The sequence below is a fragment of the Corvus hawaiiensis genome, chromosome 10 (genome assembly GCF_020740725.1).
Source record: "Corvus hawaiiensis isolate bCorHaw1 chromosome 10, bCorHaw1.pri.cur, whole genome shotgun sequence".
In the NCBI taxonomy this organism is placed as follows: Eukaryota; Metazoa; Chordata; class Aves; order Passeriformes; family Corvidae; genus Corvus; species Corvus hawaiiensis.
Genome location: NC_063222.1, coordinates 17,136,985 through 17,154,566, shown reverse-complemented (window position 1 = coordinate 17,154,566; position 17,582 = coordinate 17,136,985). Strand labels below are relative to the sequence as shown.

The 17,582-nt window shown below is 45.2% G+C and overlaps 1 protein-coding gene across 2 annotated transcripts in view; it reads left to right on the top strand.

The window, feature by feature from the left end:
* The window catches only part of CCDC50 (coiled-coil domain containing 50), a 43,246-nt gene extending 27,287 nt beyond the window's left edge, over nucleotides 1-15,959 (top strand). The window contains exons 6-12 of one of the 2 annotated variants that reach the window (XM_048314123.1): nucleotides 3,209-3,907; nucleotides 5,401-5,507; nucleotides 6,103-6,147; nucleotides 6,688-6,792; nucleotides 7,693-7,772; nucleotides 8,781-8,878; nucleotides 9,888-15,959. In XM_048314123.1, coding sequence (XP_048170080.1) covers nucleotides 3,209-3,907; nucleotides 5,401-5,507; nucleotides 6,103-6,147; nucleotides 6,688-6,792; nucleotides 7,693-7,772; nucleotides 8,781-8,878; nucleotides 9,888-9,907 — 1,154 coding nt within the window. In that variant the 3' untranslated portion in view covers nucleotides 9,908-15,959. The remainder of the gene's footprint in view (nucleotides 1-3,208; nucleotides 3,908-5,400; nucleotides 5,508-6,102; nucleotides 6,148-6,687; nucleotides 6,793-7,692; nucleotides 7,773-8,780; nucleotides 8,879-9,887) is intronic. The other variant, XM_048314124.1, reaches the window with a different exon arrangement.
* The last annotated feature ends 1,623 nt before the right edge of the window (nucleotides 15,960-17,582 follow it).

Genomic DNA, 17,582 nt, shown 5'->3' with positions numbered 1-17,582 from the left:
TCATGGAGCTGGGTTTCAAAAATAGCTCCTTGCAGGTATGTACCCAAGCTGTAAAATTAGCACAGCTGCCTTGAATGACTTACTGAAGAACAAGGTCATCTCCACAGAGTGTCTCTGCTGTGATTATCATCTGGGACAGTGCGGAAATTATTTGATCCACAGCGCTCTTCTGCTTCCTTTTGGTCAGCTTTTGTGATTGAATACAGGCCTTCTTAAACTGGGAGGAGAGAATCAGGGTGTGTTTAATTATGGAGCAATCTGGGGATGGCTTTGCTGTGCACTGGTGGTGGTTTCTGTGTTCTTTCTTCAAAAATGTGGTGGGGAAGATGGGTTGCTTTTGATTAACAGATTGTGAAAATGAAGATCAAACCTCATTTCTCATTTTAACATCAATGCCATTGGCAGTTTTAAAGTCTTTCATTTGAACTTACACAAAGCATTTTAGTTTCAGTTTGGAAGAAGTTCAAAGATAGCCAAGAAAGTACAAAGCACAAAGTTCAAAAGTGCAGAACAGTAACCAAGTGGAAACTTCATGACCCCAAGTCCTGCTACATGTACAAAGCTGGGAAAAATTGCTCTTGGAGTGTTATGGCCAACCCAGACTTCAGGTTTTCAGGATTAAATGGGAGAAGTCTCTGAAAAAATACAACATAGGTAACAGTGTGCATTCAGAGATGGTAGGACAAGATGGATTTTTATAAGAAATCAGCTGACAAAGCCTGTGACTTCCTGAAGTAAGACTGGTGTGGATTTGGAGAGCAGGGTATCTTGTGGGTTTAAGTTTTCTTCCTGCAATAATCCATAATTTTGAAGGTGAGGTTGGAGGTGTTTGCCTGACCACTCATAGTAGTGCTGCTAATGATCTGCACTCCTTAAAAGCCATAAAGGACTGGAGTGAATTTTGATGCCTGGATCATCTAGCTCATTGGTCTGGAACCTCTTAATTACTTGGGCACCATTCAATTAGGTTTCAGCAGCCTTGGTTTGTATTGTCATTAGATGTGAACTGAAACAAATAAAAACCCCTGGCTTTCTTTAGGTTTCTTTTGTTTTCGTAGGGAGTGGGGTCTGTTTTTTGGGGTTTTTTTTGTTTGGTTTTTTTTTTTGGTGGTTTGTTTTTTTTTTGTGTATGTGTGGTTTTTTGTTTGTTTTTTTATTTTATTGTTTGAGACTGAAGTAAAATTTATCCACATCCAGGAGGAATGTGAATTAGGCCTATTGCTCCAAAGCAATCTGAGCTCTTTAAAAGTGGAAAAATAAACACAAAAAGGACAGAGTTCCTCCAGGAAGTGTCTGTGCCATGAAAAACATTTTCATATTTGCTCAGTCACTTGCTGCTTCGGAGAGTAACACCGGGTTTTAAAGGCTGTTTACATGGCCCCTGTGGAAGGTGCCACAGGAACCAGCACCTGCTGATGAATTAATCACCCTGAGATACCTCAAAAGCAAATCTTCTTCTTGGGTTGTCTGGCATGGTTGTGTTACCTGCAGCAATCCTTTCCCAGCACAGCCATGCTTTGCTCTTTTATGTTCTCCTGCTCTCTGCTGTTGTATTTATTGAGCTTTCCTTAATGACAAAATTGAATAAATTTTTAGACCCTTTTGAGTATTGTTCAAAAACTGACTCTTGATTTCAGCCTCTGGTCTCTGTTGTTCAGTAAGTCACTTAGATTGTTTGACTGTATATTTGTTTTCTGTAAATCATATGAATGATCTAAAACTAAACAGAAAAAACCCAACCAGTTAAAGAGTAACCACAGCAGTTCCTGTTACAGTTCTTGGACTTTTAAAAATACACCTATTCTGGATAAAAGTCACACAGACTTGTTTACAAGGTGGATTTTCTGTAAGCTCTATTTTTGCTGGCTCTGAAAAACTTTTTTCTGAATAGAATGACTCGAAGGGAACGTTCAGTTTTGGTGTGAGGTTTGTTTTTCTCCCTCTGAAATCTAGATGGATTGTAAGTGAGACAGAGCTATTTATTAAAATAGAATGTAGTTCATGTACAGTGAAATCTATTTTAAATATTTTGAGATACTATAAAACAAACTCTGGACAGCTGAGGAGAGGAAAGTCTGCTGCTGCTGGGTTTTTTGGCGGGGGGTTGTGTGTGTAGTTCTGTTTCAAATCAATCTCTGCTTCAAGGCATTTTTTTTCATTTTGAAAAGCTGCTGTGGAGAGATAACAGTTCACTCAGTGCAATGATTTTTCCTAGCAAATAGGTTAGTTGAAAAAATAAATCAGTTAGTAGATTGTATGCAGGCAGACTGCTGCATCCTCCTACCTGTTTCAGGTTTATTACTGAAACTAAAAGCAGAGAAAATTTCTACCTGCTTTCTGGAAAGCATGGAGGAAACAACCCTGCCAAAATGCCAAGTAAGCAGCTTCTTTAGCCACAATGCTGAGGTCAGGAGCCTGGGTTTTATGAGGTCCTATTCTGCCCTAAGATTTCCATCTTTGCATTCAGAGCTGAAATTTCTCTTTAGACAATGAGTAAGTGCAGGCCCTGAAACTGATGGGTCTCCAAAAGATATGTGACAGTCTGGAGTAGAAGATATGTGGATGCTGCAGCTATCCTGTTCTTGCTTTTACAGAAAAAAAAAAAAAATCCTATCCTACCGACTTACTTCTTTTTGGCTTTATGTGGGTCTTTCCCCCAGTTAGGTGAGACTGTTTTTTCTGATGAAAAACCTTGTGCCTGAAGCCAGGGTCCAACCTCATCTCTTTGCTTGGCCCCTCCTGTTCTTATGCCCCCATTGTCTCCCAACCTTTCCTGCATCTTGTCCCCTTTTTTGCAAACCTTTTCCAGATGGTTTCAGGATCCTGCAGCAGTGATGTGTCATCAGGAGATGAGCTCCTCTCTTGGCTGTTTTTCAGCCCCAGTGGCATTATTAAAAGTCATTTGTCTCCGTATTGACTTGTCCTTGTCGAGGAAGTGCTCAGACACTTTTGGGTTGGAGCTATGCTTTCTGCTTCAGTCTTGTTGCCTCCTGTGCAGCGCTGCTAGCCAGGCTGCCATTTCACTGTGTCCCTTCTTGTATCCTGAAAGCCTTATCTGTCCCTGTTATTATTCTTTATTTCATCATGCTTTGCCTGCATTTTCAGCACCTTGTATCAAGCTCTCATCTGCCTGCTCTGAGTCTGGCCTCTAACCCCCATTAACCCTTGCACCACTAACCCCCTCCTTGTTTGTCCCCCCATTGCTCAGAGCACCCCTGGGGTGACCCCAGAGAGCAGATTTCTGAACCTCCCAGAGCACACGGTCATGGCAGGTGCAGGCACCAGCAGAGAGAGCACCGAGGACCCCCCTCACCTTTGCCCAGTGGTGCCCCCAAACACGGGCACTCCACCTCAGAGGGCCATCTGAGGTCTCCTCAACTGAGAGAGGCCAGCAATGGCCATCAGCAGGAGCGGAAGACAACCAGCCAGGGAAGGTCCAGGAGACATGCCAGCCTTGACCTGGAAAGAGAGATTGAGCACCGTGCCTATGATGACAGCAATAGCTGGGAGCTGCGGGAGAGGAGGACAGCTGGCAGGGAGAAGGAGAGGAGACCTCTGAGTCTTGACCTGGAGTCAGAGCATGGACTCGCAGAGGAAGCACGGCACAGCAGAAAGCCACCAAGGCAAGACAGAGAAAAGCACCTTCCCCTTCTCGAGATGGAACTGGAGGCGGAGCAGGAGACCTGGCAGCGGGGTGGCAGGCAGCACCCTGAGAAACAGAAATCTCGCCATCAGGGCCATTCGTCACACAAGATGGCACATGACGAGAAGCTCTATGATGCTGAATCTAGAGATGACCGTAGGAGGGGTGAGACAAGAGCCTACAAAAGGGCAGGACACAGGAGACACTCCCCCTCCCCTCATGCTGTGAGCCAGGGGAAGGTTGGAGACTGCCAGCGGGATTCAGGTAACCAAGTGATGGGGAAGGTGTGTGTGTGTGTGGGGATGGACCTTTGCGTGCCCCATACTGGTGTCTGAGATAATGTTTGGCCTCCTTTGGAAGATGCTTCTCTCCAGTATCTACCTGCAATGTGTACACAGGGAATCTTGCCCATGTTTCTCCCTGATTTAGCAGGATTCTTCATATCCATTAGTGTTCTTGTTCTGTTTATGTCCTGATGTTCCAAGGCATTGGAAAAGATGATTAAGAAGGTATTGTTGGAAATGGTGCCCTTGGTATCCTGTGTTTTAAGAAAACAAATATTCCCCCCCCTCCCCCCCCAAAAATACCCCACACCACCCCCAAAGAAAGACCCCCAAAAAAGCCCAGCCAACAACCAATACCCAGCTTTTGTTTTCTTGATACGTTTTATGCGGTGGTCTCCTTGCACAGGACAAAAAAAAAGTAACAAACCCCTGAACGTTAGGATTATGGTTGTATTTAGTGGAGTTGAGATGCAGGACTGTAAGCGTGAGGACACTTTGCTTAAGCACTAAAAAACGCAGCAATTTTCATTCACTTCTTATTGAAAACCCTGCTGGCAACTTAATTAATTCACTTTGGGCAAAGTTCACTAGTGGCACTGAGCATCCAGCTGGGTTCTATTTGTAAAATGGGGTTCTTATCAAATTCTATACAAGTGGAATTTTCTGGGAAATGTGTACCTGTGCAGTTCTTGCTCAACAGCACTTGGGGGTTGGGGCCTTTAAAGATCCAGATCCATCCTTCTACTTCTAGAGCCACAGTGGAAGTAGGGGTGACTTAGTGAAGTAGAGACTTGGATCTATGTCTGTCAAAGCATGGGGCAGCTTATGCTTTAAGCCATCTAACTGATCTTCACATGGGTAAGGTGAGGATGATAATGTGTGTCTGTCTCTGGAGATACTGGGACAATTATCCTTCTTCCTTATGGTAAGAACTCTTTCCTTAGAGAATTGTAAGGTGTTAATCAGGTTTAGCTTTAAAATAACAAAACTATACTCAAAGCAGGAACTGAACATCATATGAATTTCAAAAATGCCTCCTTCTCTTCTCATTGAATTGTAAGATTCATGGGTCATCCCAAGGAGGAAATTGTCTGAAAACTCACATGAACTCATCGCAGGTAACCCTTGCAGCCCATGCTGCTCCAGCAGTGTGTTCAGACTCTGCAGTGCTCCTATCAAATGTTGGGCTGCTCTCTGCTGCCCAGTTTTGCCAGTGTATCTGTATCAATGCAGAGAGTGACAAATTAAAATTCCTTTGCTAGCATTGCTGTCACCAAAGACTGCTTCAAGGGACATGGTCTGTTCTGCCATGGAGTTGCGTTTGTTATCTAAGACGCAGTGTGGCAGGTACACTGTGGTGATCTGTGGTTCTCTTCAGTGGGGGGTTTGCTGGTGGCTGAGGAGATGGTAGTGATCTCCTTACCAAAGCATTTGCAGGATGTTTGAGTTGATTGTTTTCTCTCAATTCCGTAGGCACTAATTTGAGGGGGATGAAACAAGCCATGTATGATGGACCCCGGATGGAACAGGAGTTGTCTGATGCAGAGATTGCTCGGAAGCTGCAGGAGGAGGAGCTCCTGGTAAGTAGAGAGGATGCATTGGTCAGCTTGAAGAAACTAAGGCAGCCAGCAATCACAACTTTAATTAGTAAATCTTTGGTATATGAGAGTGACTGTAAGACTTAAGGTCTTGCTCCTGTGCGTTCTGCTAATTACCTTTCTCTTCTGTACACATGAATATGGAGTGACAGCTGCCTTCCAGCTAGTAAAGCCCCATTTTTTTGAAATAAATACCCCAAAATTAAAGTACTGAAACAGAGTGATACTAAATGAATGTTTCCAGGCAGGTAAAGATGGCCTGTAGTCAGTGTGATCAGCTCACAAGTGGACAGGCCAGTGCTCATCTTTGAGAGAGAGGGCAGCAGAGTGGGAAATGCATTGTGGTGTGGCTTGGCAGATACATAGAGGGCAAAATTCAGATGAAAAGCTGAAATGGCATTTTGGTGTTGGGTTGTAAGGTAAATAGTGAGGTAGCTAAAAATATTTGGATAGGATGGTAGTGTGTTTGTATGGGCACCTACTTGCCCTGCCCAGTAGGTTAATAATTACGAATAATTCAGAGATATTACTCTTTTATCTCTTTTTTTTTCCTCCCGCCTTTTTTTTCCCCCCACAGGCTAATGAAGCAGATCAGAAGGCAGCTCAAGTAGCACAGGATGAGGTAAGCAACAAGCCAAATACTTGTGGAATTCCTTTACTTGAAGAAGCTGCTAAACACCCCTTGTCCCCTCTGACCCTCTAGTTGTTAATTGCTTTCCTTGTAGGGGAAGCTTGGGGCTCCAGTGAGATTTTCTTCCAGATGGGTTTAATGTATATGCTCAGGCTGCCCAAGCAGGGAGGACTGCCTGTTGCAACCATGACAAAGAAAAGAAGTTCATGGTTCTGTAAGAGTATTTCTTGTAACTGAGCCCCATGGGAGACTATCCAAGATGCTGTGAGATGAGCCACCAACCCCTTTAAGGGAAATGGACAGAGGGCAGAAAGGCTCTGCAAATGCAGTTCTGGAAAATCAGGGAGCTACTGGGCATTCTGCATGTCACCAGTCTTAATTTTTCCCTGTCCCTTGATTTCTGATCACAGATGGATGAAATCCTGGATTTGCACCCTTCCCATTCAGCAGCTGTCCATGGGAAAGGGTTTGAGTAACTCAAATCCACTAGAGCAGTAAAATTGTCTGACAGAGTCTGTGTTTCCCTTCTAGGAAATTGCTCGGCTCTTGATGGCTGAGGAGAAAAAGGCTTTAAGAAAAGGGAAAGAAAGAGAAAAGTCTTCCTTTGAAAAGAGGAGGCATGATCAAGATTGGAAGGTATGCCAAGCTTCAGATAAGGTGCTATAACATTATTCCTATTTCCACAGGGAGGTGAGTGTGTGTGGTGAGAGCAAAAGGTGGTGATGCATCTAAAAGGTCTTGCTGTCTGTTATTCAGGTGCTTCCCAAGCCTTTTGGACCCATCTCCTTGGTTAGATGCTTTTGGCTTCAGCCTCAAGCAAGGTAGTCCTTGGGCTCTGGCCTTGGAGGGTGGCACTGGCTGTCACAGCACCTTGTGGCCTCCCTCAAGCACTGTCAGTCCCTGGTGCAGGACCTTCCCTCTGCTGAAATCCTGACTGCAGCAATAAAAGCAGTAATTGGTTCTGTTTGTGTAAGGGCAATGCAGCGGCTTCAGTTGTCACTCTGCCTCATAACTGGCTGTGTAATGAAAGTTCCAAGTCTATTGTGCCTGAGTTTTTGTAGGAGTAGTATCAGAGAGGCTTGGCTGGCCAGCATGGAAAGGGAGAGCAAACAGATTTTATGGTCAGCACTGCTAAGGTGCTAAGGGAATGTGGTGTTAATCTTGGAGGCAGCTCTGGTGTTTTTAGCCTCCTTGCTGAGTTTCAGTGGTTGCAGGAGCACAGCTGCCTGCCCCTGGTCCTTCCTGCTCAGCCCAGCCACGTGCACAGTCACTACACACAGACTGTGTTCAACCCCAGCTTCGGAACAGTCCCTTAGTGCTGTCACATATTCAGCGCAAGAAATTGAGTTTGGCTCAGCAAGGCTGCGTTTTGTTTACTGGAAACGAGTCCTGATGCTGCCATTTGCATGTCTGGCTGTAGTTAACTGTGTGTGTAAACCAAGCATGAAAGGACTGTGTGGAGTTGTGGCAGTCCTGGTGTACTGGCTGCTGTTTTGCAAGGCACACAGACAAGCTGATTTCCTTTCTTCCCATCAGCCTGATGCAGGCGAGTCCACGCGCTCAAGGTCAAGAGAGGGGCCTGAAACTCAGCGACACAGAAGTGACAGGTCTTCAAGGTGAGCTTGAACTGGCTGGCAAGAATGGGGAATGCAGCTGGGAAGCTGCTGAGAAGCTGGGTCTTAGGGAGGCATTGTGGGATGACCAGCCTGACCCACGCACAAGGGACTCGGTGGAGAGGAGAGTGATGGAGGGCACAGAGCTCATGAGGGGTTTGGTGACGTGAGTCACTCACTGTGCTCGTGGCACTTGTCCATATTGGTCTCCATGCCCAGTGCTGACAGAGATTGATGAGCTTGTCCAGTGACATTTGTTAAATGGCAGAGAAACATTGAGGCGGTTAAACAGCTTTTGGGGATGTGAAACAAAATGTCATCTCTGGGCAGGAAGGAGTAATCACCATGCATTTGCACAGCTGCTCCCTTGGTCCTTGCTCCCAGTTAAGCCCTGTACGCAGCTCCCACTGCTGCATGTGAACACCCCCCTGCAAGCAAGAGCGTTGTGCTTTGCAAGGGTGCCTCATCCCAAACTGGGAACATGCTGTAGCCCACTGCTGCTTCTGAATCACTTGGTACTCTGGCTTAACGCCCTTCATGAGGGACTAAACCCTGGAAGTGACCCCAGTGGCTGTGATTTCCATTCCAGAAAGGAACCTAGAAATTCTTGTTGAATTTACAAAAGAAACAACAAATAAGGTGTGCAGGTGGAGACAGATCGTATTAAAATACTGTGGGGGTAAAACTGCGCAAGCACTAACCACTTTAAAATGTTGCCCTTTTGAGTGAGGTTTGCAGCAAACTTCATAATGGAAATTCTTTATTTCCTGACAACTTAAACAACTATTGAATGAAAGAGGTCCATGAGAAGCAGTAAATACTCTGCTTTTCTCACTGCAGAAGCAGTAATAGGCTGTGCTCAGAGGAGCTGTTCTGCAGGCAGAAGGTCTGGGCCAGGCAAGGTTTGCATCAAACTGACAGTAACAGACCAGACAGCTGAGATGTTGCTCTTACTACACTGTTGTGCCTTTGAGTTATTTCCCAACACTCCTTTTACACCGTGCTTGGCAGGTCACAGCCTCTCCTCGATGACTTTGAGCACTCTCGGTATTACACGAGCCAGCCCAGCCCCTTGCGCCAGATCCCCAAACCTGAGCACTCTCCTAAAGGTAGGATCAACCCCAGGGCTGCCCAGCACTTGGGTTATTGTCAGCTGTTTTCCTCATACAAGCAGCCTGCAGGGGACAGAGTGTTTGAAAGTGATGCAGATAGAGAAGGGGAATGGGAGTTAATGCCCCAGCAGGCAGGTGATGCTGGGCAGTGTTTGAGTTGCACTTGCTGAGCACGTTGCAGGCTGAGAGACTGAGAAACTGAATTGGTTTGCCTGGAACTTGTCAAAGTGCTGTCTGCATGTCCTCCATGATCTCTTAATGATGAATGACTGTAAATCCAGGTAGCAAATGATGGAGAAATGACATGAAGACAACATTATGATGGATTTTAGGTGACTCAGTAGTATCAAACAATCCAATACAAGACAGAACTTCACAGTATCACCTGTCTGGTAAGCAGATGGGATGATCAGACAGAAACTTGTCCTGAGAGCAGGCTAGTTTTGTTCCTGTAGCATCTCAGCACTGCTTTGTTGGTTTGTTTCCTGAAATCACTTGGCACAGAGCAGTGTGGGTAGGGTCACCCCTGCAGTTCTTTTAAATCTGAATGCCCATTGTCTGAATTAACCTACAGAGCCTCTGGGGAAGGAAAGGGGCGGTCTGAGTTTAACTCAGTCTCAGATTTCTTCCAGTTCCACTATTGAGACTTAAATGTGGACACTTTCCTTTCCAAAATTTAAAGTTTGGTAAACTGATGTTCTGTCCTCATCAAGCAAGCTGGAAAGTTGATGGCACTTTATAGGGTCTGTTTGCTTTAGTGAGACTGTGCAATGGGCACATTTCATACCCTAGAAGAAATGCACATGTCTGCCTGTCATGTGGATCAGTCCTTCCTCTTGCTTGAGTCGTGTAACATACAGTTCCAATTTTGGCCTTTGACTTTACTGGTACCCTAGAAGTCAGACAGACAGACAAGAGGGCAGAACAGGTAAAATATGACTGCAGGTGTAATTTTTTCACCAGGATCTAGCCTCACAGATTGTTTCCTTTCTGTTCTGTTTTCCAGGTTCCCGTAGGAAGCAGTAAACTCTGCTAGCCTTTGCTTTGGTACTGACTCTTCTGTAGCAAACATTACTGGAATTGCCAGGCAACTTCCTCAATACCTGACCTGATGGGAGGCCCACCCTCCACTCCCAGGATCATCTCTATAACTGTCATCATATTAAGGAAAATAGTTTGTTTCAATTTCTTACTCATCTGTGATGACTTGAGCAGTGCAGTGTAATCTAGCTGCCACTGAGCTGTTCAAATCAACCAGCTGGCTCAACAGCTCCCTCATACATTCTTTTGAAGCTTTCTTTTTATTTTTAAGCTTTGGCTGGAGCTTTGACAAATAGGATAAATTAAGATGCATGTACAGTGGAGGAAAATTGAAGAAATGAGTTGGATTATGGCAAGGCAGCAGAACATCAGAAGTACAAGTCCTTTCTGCATAAGGATAACTTTGCAAGGAGTTATAAGAGGAAATTTGTTTCTTCCTGTGTTGGATAGGACAGCTGAGCCAACCTGACAGTCATGTGAACTTGCAGGAAGGAGAGAGCATTGTCAAACATATACCAGCAAAAGCCAAACCCTGAGACTGGTGAGGAAGAAATTGCCTATGAAACAGATTTTTTTAACTGCTGTATTTCTTTCTAAGGTTTCCGACAACCTGAATAGAGTATGTATAGGCATTTAGCTCCAGAATATAGGATAGAACAGTTAAAAGGAAAGACAATTTCAACTGAAATTAGACCTTGTGTGCTTGACATTTAAGATTTGCCAGGGAGTTCAAGAAGCTGTGAGCTGTGGTTTGGGAAGACGCATAGAAACAGATCTGTGTGTCTGAAGGGACCTCTGTGGTCACCTGCTTTGAGCTTCAGTGTGATAGAAGCCAAGGATTTTCACTGAAGCCAAGTAGGACCTCCTGTAACTCCTAGCTCAGTTGTTGATGCACTTGACTAGAGTAACTTGTTTCTGAACTTGGATATGTCTTGTAAACATGGGGCTGAAAGAGGGAGGGCCATGTGGGCATTGAGCATCAAATTCAAAATCTACAGTTACAGGCAACCTGAGCGAGACACAGAGTGCTGAACAGTCCACATGATGTCTGTGCTGACTGCTTTCCCTCTCCACTGCTCCATCCAGCACCCCAGGCAAGCTCCAGTCAGGAATAAAAAAATCATTGATCTCTAGGGCACAGCAGGGTCTGCAGGGTTATCATCTGTATATATTTTCCCATGCAGTGATTCCCTCCTGGCTTGTTTTCCCTGCACTCTTTGAAAATCATTTTTCTCTTGCACAAAAAAGTAGCCTTTTCCCTTGGCCTCCTCTCATTTCAATTCTTTTGTCTTCTTAATTTTTTTTTGCCATTATGTTCAGGTATATTTTTAAACTATAATGCTGAACATCTGGACACTGGCTTTGAGTCTGTTCAGCCAGGGCAGGCTGTTATTCATGGGCCAGCCCCATTCATGGCAGTGAGCTTCCCTGCCTTGCTCCTGCAGCCCACCTTCCTTAGTGCCAGCACTGAGTCTGTCTCACCACGCTCTCTGTTGTCTCTGGCAGCTGCAGTTTTGCCTCTGGCTCTGCAGAGGAGGAGAAACAGCTGTGCCTGGGCATGGAAACATGCCCTCACCACTCATCTGCCTGGGAAAGGGGTCTTGGCAAGCTCTCTGGAGCTTTGTGGGGAAGGAGCACTTCTAGGAAATAGGAAGAGAGCATGGCTGTCTGCTGTTCCTCTAGTGCACAACTCAACCTCAAGGAAGCTGTAAGGTTTTAGCCTTGGCTGTTGTCCTTGGTCAGGATAGTTACTGGGCCAAATCACTGCGAAGACAGGGCAACTCCTTTTTTCACATAAGCTGCAGGGGCAAGTTTAATACCACATCACAAGCCCATGCCTTGCCTTGACCAACAACTCAAGAAACTTCCATATCCTACCCCTGCTGGCCTGTTGGCAGCAGTTCAGTACCTGTGAAGAACCACATAACCCCTGATGGATCTCTGCTCCAGGCATACACTAACCAAAAACCTTGCCATGTAGGACTTTGTGTATGGGCAGAATCCTGCTACCTGCATACCCTTGCTTCCAGACTGTGAGCTTACCTGCCCGCATGGGCCCCTAAGTGACTTGCAAGGTCTTGCTTGCTGCTGCTTCTCAGGAAATATCCCAGTCAGCAGCTACATTTTACTGTCCTTGTTTTGTTCGCTCTTCTCATTCTATCTCTGTCATTCAGAAGTGTTCATGTTGTTTAAAAGGATCCAGAAAAATAACAACATAGATGCTATTTTTTTCGCTTTCTTTCTTATTTGATAACTTGGCCCAGTGTGGCAACCTCATCTACCAAGGTTTTATTTTTTAAGAATTTATTTTTGTATTTCATGTAACAGTCAAAATTTCTACTGCTGAAAATGCCATTTTTTTTTTCTGTGGGCTTTTTCCTTCCATTGCCATCAGAGTAATTATCATGAAATGGATGCCTGGTGGGGTTTTAAGAATTAACACTTCCTAGAAACACTGTAGTCCAGGCATTGCTGCTTGTACCACCTGGTGCACTTGTGAAAACTGGATGGAGAAAAGTCCTGCCAAATCAGAAAGAGGTTGAGCTTTGTATTGGCTGTGCTTTTGGAAACCCAGTGACTCGGTAAAAGGCAAGGAGAAATAACCAACTCGGAACTGAGCCCTCCATGGGCCTCTGTATCTGGCTGTGATGGACTTTCTTGCATTGCAGTTGGCTGGTGTAACTTTTGTCTTAACCTAATCAGAGGAGTTATGAGAACCCTGAGCCCTCTGACATTTGAAGAACCTATTAATTCAGGAGGGATACTTGGGAGTATCCAAGTTGTTGGTGTCAATGGTACTGAGTAGAAATGTGAGAGAAAACTCTGGTTGATTTAGTCTGGAAGCTGGGTAGAGTCTGAAGAACACCTCAGTGCCTCCTCTGTGGAGCTGTAGGATCTCCTTAGTGGCCTCCTCTGGCCAGTGAGGCTCTCCAGCAATGGCACCAAGAGACAAGAGCCCAAAAGAAGGATCCCAGGAGCAGTTGCTGCTTCCTTGGAAGCCTTTGGGGGGTGCTGAATGCTTTAAGGACTGTTTTGCTCTGTATCCTCTCTTAGTCCCTATCTTTTTATTCTTTCTCCTGACCTTTATTAATTTGCTGTCCCTTTAAAGTGTTTCTCCTGTTTTATTACTCCATAGTACATGTGAAAGGTTCCTAAGGTGTTCCTAAGGTTTTGCTAGAAGGGGGAGAGAAATGCTAGGAATGGCAGCTGAGGAAAGCAGGGTAGTAAATGGGATAAGAACAGAGCAATTGTTCATCTGATAAAGATTGGAGTCCTCATGCAGCCATACAGGTTAGAGACCTCCTGAGACAAAGGTTTCAACTGGACTTGCATATTTAGTGACCACTTTTGGAAAGAGATTCCATGGTCCCACTGAAGCCAACAAGAGTTAAGATCATGGATGAGCTCCCTTGGGGCTCAGCAGTCACAGTTCTGCTGAGAGTCAAGAAGATGCAGCTTGTGTAGGCGAGATGCAAAATCAGCACCTTGTACATGTGTCCCTGGAAAGGGGCACAATGAAGCTGATCTTTTTAAAAGAAACACTCAGAGCAATATTTCTTTCCTAGAACAGAAAAATGTTTAAGTATATTGGGTTTTTTTACTTGTTTACTCTTGCCAAGTTTCAGTAGCTTTGCCTTTGGGTCTGCTCTGGATTTAGTAGCAGGTTGGAGCCCCTGCTGGGACCCCTGCTCAGGGCGTTCAGGTCCTGCATCCCTTTCTGACTGTGCATTAACAAGGCATCTGGCACCACGTGGAAAACACACTTCCTTGAAATCCTGGCACTTCCTAACCTTCCTAGTAGGCACATCTCAGCAGCAAGAGCTCTCACCGCCTCCTCACCTCCGTCCAAAGCACAATGGTTGCAGAAGAGAGGTCAGGTGACCTGGAGGGATCGTGCCTTACACGCAGGGATACTCGATGTCTTCAGCAGGCTGACCTGAGTCACCTTGCTATGAAACACTGTCTTAATGTGGACTGTACAGCTTCCTGCAGCAAGAAGCAGTTGTCATCACAGGGATAGATCGAACTGGTTGATTTCATCTTTTTTTAAAGAACTTCATGGGTTTGAACTTGGTGGGGTGAGGAAATATTAGCTGTTAAGGGATAGATGAATTCTCATCATTGAATTTCTCCTCTTGGGGAAGAAGGATACAAGTTACAGATGCTGCAGTCTGCTTCTCTCTACAAAAGGGATCTTGTTATGTACAGTATTTTTATATCTCTGCATTCCCACCTATCAGGATTTGAATCAGGATTGATAACATTCTCTACATATGGAAAAAAATTGATAGTTATTTTTACAGTGCTAGACCTCTGTGTGTTCATTTTGTGCCAAATTACAGCCACTGTTACATTCTAGTGTTTTCATTCAGTTTATTGCTGTTCATCAATGTGTATATTATATATTTTTATTATCAAGGTTTTTATTTTAATTCATATTATCCTGTATGCAAACTAACTGTGGATTGCTAATTTATATATATATAAAGGGGAGCACTTGGAGACAGTGTGAGGATTCCCCTATTTAGTTTACACTCTTGTAATTGAGCACAGCCAGTCCATGAAACTTGTTGCTTCCTTCACAGAGCAATCTCCTGTGTGTCTGTCCCCCTGAGCAGGTGGCTCCTGCTGTCCCTCCTGGCAGCTCTGACACTGCAGGACTGGGTGAGATGCAATAGGAACTGGAGCACAACTCCCAGAGTGGCCTGACAGGTGACTGAGCTCAGTGCTGTCCTGTGCCTGGCAGTGGTACCAGGGCAGGTGCTGCAGCAGGAATGCCCAGCAGGATGGTGGAGTCTTTGAGGTTTGATCTTTATCTGTCCCCAGTCCATGGACAGTTGGTTTTGCCACACTGTCCCAAGGTGTTCAGGGCTTAGTTTTGCAGTTGCTTTGGGAGGTGGGTGTGGGACATAGTCCCTTACATGGAGCACACCATGGGCAGCTTGTCTTCTTTTTATTGCAGAGGACAGACATAAACCTGCAGAGATCCCAGTTTGCTGCGCTCCAGCACATTTGTGGCTGTGCAGCACTGCTGGGGAGGTACTGGCTGTGCTGCACACAGGTGCCACTTGTACTGCCCTGCCCTGCCCAGGACAGGCTCTGGGACATGGGTTTTGTGCCCAGGAGCTGCCCAAGCCTCAGCTTCTGGGCTGGACATAATATCAGGCACCTCCTCCCCATCAGTAGCACAGGGCAAAGCTTAGCTGTGCAGCTAGGGCAGTGGCACACACAAATGAGTATTTTCTACTTCATGGTAAACAAGTTCCACTGTATCAGTGTTCACTCTAAGTAGACTCCATGGTCTGTCTCCAGCTGCATCTGTGCACTGCAATATAGTTCATTGCCTCAGATAAAATAACTGCAGTTGTCTCATTCAGCTCTTCAGGGTAAACTTTTAGCCTGTTGGATCTAAATATTAGCCATGTGATGAGGTGGATTAGTCAGAAGGCTTAAATTCCTCAGAGCTGCAAGTGTATCCTGCATTGTAACAGCTAATCCTTAAATATGAATTGCACACTGACAATAATCTGTCTATGCAAGCCTATTCTTGGTTTTATTTCGACTGTTCACTATAATTTTACCAGGTTTGGCATAGAACTTCTGAATGACATTTAACCAAAGTATCATGTCTGTGTGTGTGTATAGCATGTTTTGCTTCATACTCCTGAATTGTCATCGAATGTAAAGGGAACATTGCCTTGCCCCATATTGTTCAATAAACCGCTGTATTTTGTTACCCACCACGTCCTTCTGTCCCTCTGTGTGCTTTTCTGGAAACCTAAGTGGGTTACACAAAAGCAGGGGAAAATAAGACTTTGTTCCACCCTTTGTTCCTGAAGCTTAGCTGCTTCTACCAACAATTACGTTCTTCCACTGTAAGAGATGTAGCAAACAAACAAATTTCTATTTAATCTGATTATTTTGTGGACAGACAGATGGAAAACAAGGCTATGTAATATCTTGGAAAAGATCTGGACTGTTTCATTTCCTGAGACTGTGATACTGAAAAATAAAGCAGTATAATTATTTGCAAGGATAGGATGCTCTTTCTTATTTCATTAACGTAACTTTTAAGTTTGCAAAAAGCCTGCTTGAAGATTCCCTCAAACAACACATACCTTCAGTGGTGTGGGACAGAATGCAAGAAGGCAAAAGGGCAAATGCCCTGGGACTGACTGCCATTTTTAAAGGCATCAGCTGACGATGCAGCCACATGCAGCTCAAACATGAGCAGACCTGATCCCATTGTCATGTCACAAATAGAATTTGTGACTGAGCATGCTAAAATAAAGAGGAGGTTACAAAATATAAATTCTGGATGTCACATCCAGACTGTAAAGCTTTCTTAAATGCTTATTTACTCATTTCTCTCTGCTTGCCAAATCTAAGCATTGCACAGGGGAGCAGAGAGCCCTTTGGTTCCCCAGCACAGGGTGCACCAGGTTTTCCCTCCATGGGCCAGGGGCTTGGGCTGCACAAGTGAGTGCTCTGACTCCAAGAGAGTTCATGTTTGGGCTGGATGAGGGTCCGTGTCACACCACTGCCGCAGTGCTTCCAAGTGCCTTGATGTCATCTTTACCTCCCACCAGTTGCGTCTCAGAGTCCCTTGGGTATTAGCAGTGAGTGGAAGTAGGAGTCAGCAAAACAGACGTGACTGGCAGGGGAAGAGTCTGGTTGTATAAACAGGGCTCTTGGGACTGCCAAGAGCTCTGCCAACTTACAACCTATTGCAGCCTCTTGTCTGGAGTGACTGGGTCGGTCTGTTTTCTCTGAAAGGCTTCTTTCATGCAAGCCCTGGCACTTGTTGAAGCATTAGGCTGTGGTGGGAGTGGGGCCAGCTGGAGCCCTGAGAAACATCTTCCACCTGATGCAGTGATGTGCCCACAAAACTGGATGTGGGGACCACAAAAAGAACACTGAAGAGCCCCTGGGGAATTTTTTCTGTACCAGAAAACTTTGGTTTCTGAGTTTCCAAGTTGCATGCAGCTCTCAGACTGTGGGTTTGCCATTGTGGGTGGATCTATTGTGCCACTGGTGGTGGATCGAGGTTTCCCATGTATCCTCCATCTGTGAAAAAAGTTAAGCCAGTAGAGATTGCTGAAAGTCACCATTGCTGGGTATCCAGCAGCCAGCCTGCCTGCCCCTTTGGCTGCTTCATCCTCCCCTGCAAGGGGGGAGTTGCAGGTGGCAGCCGCACTCTCCTGCTTGTGGGCATGTCCAGATCCTCATCTCCCACCCAGGTCCATATTAGTAGGGGTTCCCTACCTGGAACTGATGCTCCTTTTGTTCAGAAGGCAAATCATGGCTGCAGAGACCCACAACCTAAACCAGGTGAGGTATGTGAGGTACAAATGACTTGCTATAGTACACATGATAGGTACGTACCATTCCCAATTCATTTTCCAGAGATCTGGTGGGTTACAACGTGGCTGCAAGTGTAGGACATCCCCTCTGCCATGTGAAACCCTGCTTTATTCCTGGAACTATTCCTTCTCAATTTCAATATTAAGCAAAGCTAGCCCTTGTATCCTAATTCTTTGCACCATTCTGCTAGCAAACAAGTGACAGCTCCTGGCACCAGATATCTCAGGTCTGAGGTACACGTGTCGATCACCCTGATTTCTTCTTTCAGAGACACTGATCCTTGAACAGTGCCCTG